Source organism: Salvia splendens, chromosome 1 (assembly GCF_004379255.2).
Source record: "Salvia splendens isolate huo1 chromosome 1, SspV2, whole genome shotgun sequence".
In the NCBI taxonomy this organism is placed as follows: Eukaryota; Viridiplantae; Streptophyta; class Magnoliopsida; order Lamiales; family Lamiaceae; genus Salvia; species Salvia splendens.
The window spans coordinates 6,089,385-6,099,284 of NC_056032.1; the positions used below are offsets into that span (position 1 = coordinate 6,089,385).

Sequence of the window (9,900 nt, forward strand, 5' to 3'; positions counted from 1 at the left end):
GCTCGTATTTTGCACTGTTTTAAGGTTTTTATTTGATCTGTATTTAATGTCAAAATCACAATTCATGTCCATATTTTACATATTTTCTCTATTTTGGTATTTTGATGTGTTTTGTGAGATTTGTGCATATTTGAACCTAAAAAGACAGGAAAAAGTCGAAGTTGGAAATCTGGAGCATTCGAGATGCCCAGCGGTATGCTGTAAAATGCACAACGACCGCTATGGCCTAGCGACCGCTAAGCTAGTAGCGGTTCGCTCCTGAGAAAGTTGTGCTAAAAAGAAGAAGACGCCCAGCGACTGTTGGGGAGTGCGCAGTGACCGCTCGAAGAGTTTCCTAAGCTACTGGAATATTCACAGCGACCGCTGTAACACAGTGTAGCGACCGCTATCCAAGAGGCAGAGGCTACGGATCAATGTGCAGCGACCGATGGCCAAGGTGCAGCGGCCCGCTGCGAAAACGCGGTGCACGAATATGACCTGCTTTCTCCCTAAGATTTACCAAACTTAGTCACTTTTTGCCTTATTTGATGGAGCTCGATTTTCCCTCTATAAATACCCCCTAAAACCTCTTCATTATGATCTTCTTTTTGCCATATAATTCTAGAGCATAAAATTGAGAGAGTTCTTCATTGTGCAAGAGGTTGAAGAAGGAATCAAGAGAAGATCAATGCTACAAGGATTCAACATTTGAGTTTTATTGCTTTAGTTCTTATGTTCACTTTGTTTTCCCTTCATTCTATGTTTTTAGCTTATTCAATTATGTGTAACTAAATTCATAGGATTCTAGGGATGTGTTAATAACGACTTTGGTTATACAATTCCGTTTTGCTATTTAATATCCGTTTTATTTTTACTTTGTTTCTTCCCTAAGTTGTTCCATAATGCTTCACGTTTGAGTGACAAATTCGGTGATGATTTAATATAACTTGCTACATAATCGTGAGAGGAGGTTGGCGAGTTAGATCCACTTAGTAGACACTACAATTAGCTTCCCTTAAAACGACACTGTTAATTGAGAGTGAGAACTTTTCAAGGGTCTTAGGAGCTTTTAGGAGTTACGGATCTAGGATTGACAACCCTAGTGTTAGTAATCTACGCTTGTACCGCATGAGCAAAACTTATGTGACTCGTTCTATCGAAGTATAAACTGTGCTAGGATATTGTAGTTGGAATTTGTATAACCATAACTGTGAACGCACATCCCTGGAATTCTTTTATCTCTCATACTTTTACCTCTTTAATTATTTGCAATTAGTTGTGTTATTGCTTTCAAACTGCTTTTAGTTTTCAAAATCTCCAAAATTCTCGGTTTTCCAAATAGTGAACGAAGCTTAGTAGAAGATAGTCAGCTATGACTTTATTCCCCTTGTTCGATATCCGGTACTGACCTTTAGCTATATACTATATATACTCTGTATACTTGCAGGTTTATTTAGTGCTAATAAAAAGTGCATCGATATTTTTAACAGACTTTATCTGCGTTATTATATTACTTGTGTTCTTTAAAAATAGAAACTAATTTCATTTTAGTCTATCCCTTAAAAATAGGAATATTCTATTTTAGAAAAAAAAAATCTCTAAGAAGAAACTCATTCTCCATTAATAATACTTTAATAATTTTTTTTATCTTTCTATTACTTTATTAACTGCGAATTATAACTTATATCATTTCAAAAGTTTCTAGTTTTAAAAGACGGAGGTTATATCATATATACCAAAAAAAAGATAAATATACGTCTAAATTACAAATTGTACGTACATAATGCCCCTAAAATTTAAATATATCTAAATTTTATTTATATAAATTATTATTATTATTATTATTATTATTATTATTAATTGTATAGCTATTATTTTATAAAAAATAGAAAAAAAGATGATATGCAAGACTTATAAACATCTGCACGTAGTTTTAAGTTTGATTTGAAAAAATTATGCAACATTCAATAAAAAAAATAATCTTTTCTTTAATATCTAAATATTTCATTTGAATATATAATCTTTTTTTATATTATTTTAAAGAATTAATATGTAATATATAAATTTAAATTAAATGAATGAGTATTTAGGGGAGCACTACACTCCTCATAGACTTATCTAGTTATAACATCCTACTAATATGAACCATTAGATATGCAGATGTGGGGTTATGATTTCATCAACCGGGATTGCATTTTTTAGTATTTTAGTTGCATTTAAGGGTAAATTAGTCAGTTTGTGTATTTAACCCACTCCCCGAATTAGAGGCGCGAGATTTCAGGGGTCACTCAATTACATAATCCGTCTACTCATTTAAATCATTTCAAACCTTTCCACTCTCTTTCCAATTCATACAACTTCTCAATTTTGCTGCGTTCACTTCCAAAAACCTCCAAAAACACATTGTCAAATCAAAATCCTAGCCCAATCCCGCCGTTGACCACAATCTCGGCGACAATAAAGTCCAGTTTTTTCCAACAGAGTGCGAACCGCGCATCAACCGACCACCAATTCGATAAATGGCTAAAAGACGAGCAATTTCGAACACCACAGAGCCTAACGTCGAAGAATCTTCGTGAATTGGTAATTTACTGTTTTTTCTCGGTTCTTGTTTCATGAATTTATGTTTGCAAATTTATGTTTTGTTGAATATTCCTCCGTTTCGTGAATTTATGTTTATTTGCTTTATTTTTTTGGTTAGATGTTTTTGGTTATTTCAATTTGGTATGGTGTTTATGCTTAACGTTGTATTCCTTTTGCTAATTGCGGCTGATTTGTTGCTTAAATCTGTTTTTTTCTTAATTTCTTGTTGAATGTGCTTATTGTTGGGTGATATTTGTGTGTTCAAAAGCTTTGCTTAATCTATTCGAAATATTGCTCATTTTGTACAAATGATTGCTTACTTTGTGCTAAACTATGCTTATTTTGGCTACGACAAGTTGCTTATTGTTTTTTCTGTACATTGCTTAATTTGTTGCGATATTTAGCTTGTTCTATTCGAGAATTTGCTTAATTTCTTGTTAATGTGCTTATTTTTGTTTGATAGTTTGTATATAGAAAAGGTTTGGTTGAGTTATTCGAAATGTTTGCTTTTTTTGAAAATTCGAAAAATGTGGTGATATTGGTAAGGAAGGTGAAGACAATTTTGAAGAAATGACTGCGAACTTTCCCCATTATTTGGTCATTTTCCACTCTGAAATTACTGAGAAATTTCCTGTGATTTGGCCATTTCTACTTTTGCAGGACCATTATCATGATTTCGAAAATTTTATTCAATTAATTTGTTTCTTTATATTCTGATGCTCGTGTATATGAGTGTTGATGTAAAAATATAAGAGAATGAATTTGTGGAATGTTGAATGTGACATGTTATACCGTACCGGTATGTTTTGTACATTTTGGGAAAGAACAAAGGGGATGTACCTTGTTTCCTTTGAACAAGTAATTTCATGTACACACTTAATCCATGTACATTAATTAATTAATTAAGAGATAAACAAACACGGCACGGATTTTATTGTTCGTTGAATCAATAATGTGCATACACATGGAGTATATGATACCAATATGGATAATTGTAGTTTAAATTACAATTTTGCGTGATCAATCCATCATTTTTAAAAGTTTAAATAACAGATTAATGTATATAATATAATTTCATGTTATTAAATCAAGTTATGATCAATAAATATTGTATAATTAATTCAAATGAAGCTCAAAATCATATTACGATTCGACATAAAATTTTTATATTAAATTCACTTAAATTTAAAGATACTATGTACATGTACAATTATCTTTTCTCTAATATAGGATATACTCCAATTGGAGTTTTTTGGAACAAAGAAACTCCAAATTATGATCTAAATATTCGAAAGAAAAAATAAATAAACACTGGAAGCCCAATACAGCTATTGAATGAAACCAATGTAAAAGTAGGGTGCTGTTATTGGGCCCATATGATGGATGACCTTCTTCTAACTTACAAATATGCTGTAGTTGTATCAGATACACCAAGAATATGAATCTATTTCATTATTTTCCAATTTGTGACACTCAAGTCAAGACATATTTTCACTATAAACATGAAATATATTTGATAAATATATAGTAATCAATTAAAGCATCGAAATAATTTGTACCGAATAAAAAAGGAGTGATCTTGAGTTTAGTCCTCATGCACCAAAACATTAGTCTACATAGCTGCTTAGACGGTGGTCCCTTGAGGAAGTTCGGCTTGATTGTCCAAGGGCATGTACTGAGCCATTATAGCCCTTATCTCCGAATCCATGTAACCCTGCACCCATTTTCCATCCAAATCAAACCCTATCCGTGCTCTCGGCTTAAAAAGTTAATCAATTCGCCCGAGGCTTACCCGAAGCCTATATTTGTAAAGAGCATAGCCAACTACTCCAGCCACACACAAGCCTAGAATGACCACCCACATTATGCCCCAACTCACTTCACTTATCCCACCCTCTTTACCTGCATATATAATTCCTTTTATTTAAATCACCAAAAAAATCATCAAACTTAGTGATTTTTCCGCCAATTTTTCTTTTATCTGTATATACTTACTAATACATGTATCATGTTCATGAATGTAAAGTAAATGGTTTTTGCAGCTGCATTCATAACTCCCCCATGTGTTTTTGCACTTGCAATTTGGGCATTCGCATGCTAGCTCTTCCTTGCATTCATCCACATCTAACACATAATTCATCACATTTAGTAAAACCAACAAATCCACTCTTCTCATTACATAAGATGTTATTACCTTCACAATCTCTTACACCATCTCCTCTAAATCCCTGTGGGCAACTGCAACCTGATATATGATCATCCTGCAACTTTCACACCACAATCAACAATATTTCAATAGTTCTAAACCATCAGAATCAGCCATATTACTCACAGTGCAAGCTGTATACGTTCGACCGTGCCTCTTTTCCTTCCAACACCCTCCATTGCTTATCCCACACCTCAAAGGCCCAGAAGCTGCACAAAGAGATTGACAAAATGCATTATTCATCACTCTCTTAAACCTCTTTCATGACTGTTATAATACCTTCACAGTGAGTATAGCCATCGCCTACAAACTTAACTCCTTGCACGACCGGGCAGTGGCACACCCTCCCCCGGAAAGTGTCCTACAGCACTCTTTGCTATTTAGTGGAGTACAACAATAAACCGTACACCATTAAGTTGGGAAATGAAATAAAATACCCTGCAAGCGGTAACGTTAGCAGAATCATCCTGCCAGCATCCTCCATTGTTCTGTAGGCACTCGTTCGTCTCCATATCTCGACTCAAGCAAATGGCAGGCTCAGTAGTCTCTTCGAAACCCGAACAAATGGCCTTGAGAATTGCTGCTTTGTCCAACTTGCCTAGATCAAACATTGCACAAAATCATTCTTGTCACATTTCTGTCATATCACAAAAGGCCATTTCTTGCTCTTGATACCTCTATATTGCCGATTGTTTATAACTAGCGTCGGCAGTATAGTCACGTCTCCTCGCGGGCCTTTCCCAATCTGATCACAAATTGCATCCACATTCATTAGAATATTCAGCCAAAGAAGGCATAGGAAAGAAAACCAAATCCAAACCTGTGCTTCTTGTTCTGCTTTTAGGACAGGGTTGTCTACGTCCGCCTCAACATCTCCAATGCACTGATCGATCTTCCTAACGTCGTATCCTGCAAAGCAAGACTCAATCAGATCATCAAGAACCATAGAAAAACACATTCTTGATTAGCCTACCAAGTGACTTGATCACTCTATCAGCACACTCTTTGTTATACTTCTTGTCTTTCATTGGACACCTGATCGAAAAGTCTGTCACGTAGTCCCACCATTGCCACGGCTTCCCACTTTCCTTCGCAACCTTAAAGAAACACGCCTGCCTCAGGTTTTGGACAACCACATCCTTGCCATCATAACCTCTGCTGAAGTCCTGCTCGGGGTCAGGAGCGCAGTACCTCCCGTAGTTTATGCACTGCGACTTGCACTGCTGACTCATGATGAACGCCTCGGGACAGTACCACGTGATGTAATGAGGAGTGAACTCGGTGTATCCCTTCCGCTCAAGAATCTGAGCAGCCCCTTTGAAATTCATCAGGAAATTCAACTGGCTCTCACATTTTGGGCCACATTCGTCGTTGCTATTAGTCCAAAACTCATACTCAACTCGCTCATCCGGGTGCGGGAGAGCCTCTCTCCAATCAAGATTGATGCTCACAAACTCCCCCTTCGACAACACTTCTTTGATCCTATCGCCTAGCCCTTTGCTGATCAATGCTGAAGGAATGCTTATGTTTTGGAGGTAATCCGGCTGCGTGTCACCATCCTCGGGCGTGTCCATCGTGATCAGAGGCTCGACTCGGTCATCTGCAACGAGGATGGCCGCCACTCCCGCATTCTGAGCGTTCCACGCCTTCAAAGTGAAATAGCACTCTGACACATAGCATTCAAAAATGTTTAATACATGCAAAAGGAGTATATATGTAATGAGGTGGAATAGATATCCGTATCGTGTTACCTCCTCGATCTGCAAGGAGGAAGATGGGGATGCCACCGGGCTTGTTCTTCCACGAAACGTCGGAGTCTTTGTAAGGCTTGCAGCCCTTCTGATTGGATTTGGGGTAGAATATTGAGCCAACCATTGTTCCTCCATATTGAGGCACCCCAAAATTTCCTATTGCACATTCGTAGACGCCTTTCACTGACTCAGGTGATGTCACCTTCAAATTGTTTTTCTCCACAAGGAAAGTTCCGAAACAGATTGATCCAAACATTAACACACAAACACACACAAAAACACTCACTTTTTCTCTCATCTTCTTCTATAAATGTGTATATCTTTGAAGATTCTCACTTTCGATCAATAAGGAAAGAGCCCTTCTTCTCCAATGCTCCGATTATACATCAACAAAACAAATCCCACAAGTGCAATATAATAAAGTTTGAATCTTTAATTCTGAAGACTGTTTTCGGAATGAATATAAACAAGAAAAACAGATCAAGGAGATGGATTTTGTATTTATTAATTAGATGGTCAAGGCATGAATGTAAGATAAAATCTCAAACTTAATGAGTTCATAAAAGTAGAACCAATTTTTAATTTTTATTTTTTTTAACAGCTGCAAAGACACTAATTTAGGAGCGTGAAAACAGTATGCATGTAGATCTAAGAAACCGCAGTTAGTTGATCAGGTCTAAATCGGGAATAGTTAGTTGGTCAAGACTTGAACACAGCAATTAAAGTTATCATTCACACGTGGCGTGTAGCTATTAAGATTGGACATCATTTCTGTCCAAACCCAATAAATTACATGTAGATTATTTATCTTGAAACCAAATCTGTTGCACTGAATTTTGTAATTTTTGCACATATTAATAATAATTTTTGAAATAGTTTTTCTTTTAAATGAACAAGAAAAAACACTCAAAAACTGACCAAAGAGTTATCCATTTTGATAGTGACCATACAATACATTACAACAGAAATATTCTCAAATCAAGTAATATGTTATGTGCTAATGATAATCTGCCTCTGATTTTCCAGAGGAAAACCAGAAATGGCGATGACGAAGAGTATCCAAAATCATTTCACTTCTCACTCTTCATGCTTTTTTCTTTCACTTCTTCAGAATGATGATTCTTGGCCTGAAAACAAACACAGCAACTAACTCAAATCTAATTCAATTTCCCATTTCGCAGCTAAATGAATCGATAGATGAAAGTGAGAAACAAAAGATAAACCCTAATCCCCAAAATTGCACTTGCCTTGAACTGATCCTGCTCCTGATTTATCCTCTTCGCTTGCTCCTTCTCCCTCAACGACCGAATCGGTGATACGCTCTACATATTTCCATCAACAATCAGCGCCGAATCAATTCGATATTTATAAAAAAATGTTAACGATCTACACTGCATACCTTGCAGGAAAGCTTGATCTCCTTCAATCGGAAGAGGCGATCGACCTCAATCTCGAGCTGCTTCTGCTGCATCCCTCTATCGACGATCTCCTTCATCTGCGAATCGAGCAGGAGCGATCTCTCTCTCAGCATCTTATCGGTCTTCTCCTTATCGATCCGCAGCCGCTCGACCTTTTCTCGGATTGCGTTCAGTTCCTCCGCGAGAGAAGCATCGAAGGAATCAAACTCGATCTGAAATTGGATGCGCTCCTTTTTCACAGGGGTGGAGTAGATATTCTCCTTGTTACTCTGATCTATTTCACCCCAAAAAACAGCTGCGTGATTTGGGTTTGGTTTTAATTTTGTGGCAGAAGGAGTCGACGGCGAGTTCTTCGGCTGGAGCGGTTTGCGGCCGCTGCTCGGGCGGTGGTGTAGCTTGTGGCCGGAGATTGGGGATCGAGCTACCAGCATTTTATCTTCGAAGAGAGAGAGAGAGAGGGGAAGGTTATTGAATGTGATTGAGATTGTTGGTGAGAAGAGGAGTGGTTAAGAACATAAAAAAGAGTGAATGAAGAAGAATGAATGGATTTAAATTTGAAAAAAACAAGCAACGGCTACTTATGTGAGAGTTGGTCATACAAAATTAAATGATTCAAATTCAAATCAAGATTAACTAGTGATAAATTAATACTTCGTCCTATCTCATTCATTTTCGTATATAAAACATGATTTTAGATGAAATTTTTTAGTCTAATAAAGTAGAGAAAAAATAGTGAAGTATAGTAAGTATGAATTTACTATTGTTTTATTTAAATTTAAATATGAATATTATAAAAATCATTATGATATATCTGTACTTCATTAGTCCGCAAATATTTGTCTCATATTTCCTTTTTGGTTTGTTTACACTCCATATCACATTTACTTTTACTTATTTTGGTAATTGGACTTGCAATCTACTAGCAATTTATTAGCATAAAATTAATATTCCAAATAAAAGTAGGACTCACACTTTATAAATATTTTCACTTATTTTTTTAAAAAAATTTATGTCGAGTCAAAATGAATCGAGTATGCGCGAATAGAGGAAGTATTATATTTTTAGTAAGAGGCTACACTGAAAATTATGCTAGCTATTTGGAGCCACCCTTATGACAATTTACCATAAGTTAACCTCAAACTAGTTACTAGCCCAAGAAAAGGGAAAATGTAAATATATTTATATCATTTTTTAGTTTGTTTTATTATTACAATTGACTCTTGACTAAGACTAAAAACTGATTGTTTTTTTTTCGAAAATAATCCGACCCATGGTAGTGATTGACCTTGGCTATTTCGGCTGCTTGAGTTCTTTCTTCTTTTTTTTTCTGAGTTTGTGTTGTGTACTGGCTAGTTGAGTTTTACAATTGTATTATTATTAATATTATTACATTTCAAATAAAATAATATGATTAACAAATATACAGATGCTTAGATAGTTAGATCGTCTCCTTCATGCAAGCCAACATGCAATTGACTAGCTCCCATATAGTGCAATGGGTCACATCGTGTTTAAGGGAGTCTTCATTTCAAAAATAGTATTTACTTTTGGTTGTGGCCGGTTTCGCAACTTGACTGCTACCAAATTTCATACACTACTAGGAGTATATATTAATGATAGTAGTAGTTCATTAAAATAACATTTCATTATCCTCACAATTCATTGTTTTCCTGACATAGACATTGCGTGACTATTTCAGCATATCATCAACAACCATTATACTAGTTATTACTCTTTTAATGTGTCTACGTTTTTCACACATTATATTCCATTTATGCATGGTATGCTTAAAGGGAACAACTAATTAGTTTACTGCACTATACTCCATTACTCAATTAATTTCACAATAATTACCTTCAATATTACTATTAACCATCAATTTGCCTTAAACATATTAATCTTAAGCGTATGCAAATTAAAGAATTTCATCTGTACAAAACAACAATTCTATATGTTTAAATCT

General features: G+C 35.6%; 2 protein-coding genes and 1 long non-coding RNA gene across 4 annotated transcripts; 1 reads left to right on the forward strand and 2 right to left on the reverse strand.

The window, feature by feature from the left end:
* Window positions 1–2,179: 2,179 nt before the first annotated feature.
* Window positions 2,180–3,332, forward strand: LOC121794832. Its single transcript, XR_006049363.1, has 2 exons — window positions 2,180–2,562; window positions 3,223–3,332. It is a non-coding gene; the product is annotated as an uncharacterized LOC121794832 (long non-coding RNA).
* A 702-nt stretch (window positions 3,333–4,034) lies between these two features.
* On the reverse strand, window positions 4,035–6,863 carry LOC121794840 (vacuolar-sorting receptor 1-like). Of its 2 annotated transcripts, none has more exons than XM_042193205.1 (11): window positions 6,520–6,863; window positions 5,742–6,434; window positions 5,589–5,677; window positions 5,444–5,513; window positions 5,206–5,366; window positions 5,048–5,129; window positions 4,895–4,977; window positions 4,757–4,823; window positions 4,558–4,686; window positions 4,355–4,464; window positions 4,035–4,276 (listed from the first exon to the last, which is right to left on the reverse strand). In XM_042193205.1, the coding sequence occupies exons 1-11, from the start codon at window positions 6,815–6,817 to the stop codon at window positions 4,187–4,189; spliced, it is 1,872 nt and encodes a 623-aa protein (XP_042049139.1). In that variant the 5' UTR covers window positions 6,818–6,863; the 3' UTR covers window positions 4,035–4,186. The 2 variants fall into 2 exon arrangements, with proteins under 2 accessions (XP_042049139.1, XP_042049131.1); XM_042193197.1 differs by having other exon boundaries at window positions 4,757–4,829.
* Window positions 6,864–7,433: 570 nt separating this feature from the next.
* On the reverse strand, window positions 7,434–8,468 carry LOC121803175. The gene is made up of 3 exons (XM_042202878.1): window positions 7,919–8,468; window positions 7,767–7,841; window positions 7,434–7,646 (listed from the first exon to the last, which is right to left on the reverse strand). Exons 1-3 carry the CDS (start codon window positions 8,366–8,368, stop codon window positions 7,590–7,592), a joined length of 582 nt encoding a protein of 193 aa, XP_042058812.1. The 5' UTR covers window positions 8,369–8,468; the 3' UTR covers window positions 7,434–7,589.
* Window positions 8,469–9,900: the final 1,432 nt, after the last annotated feature.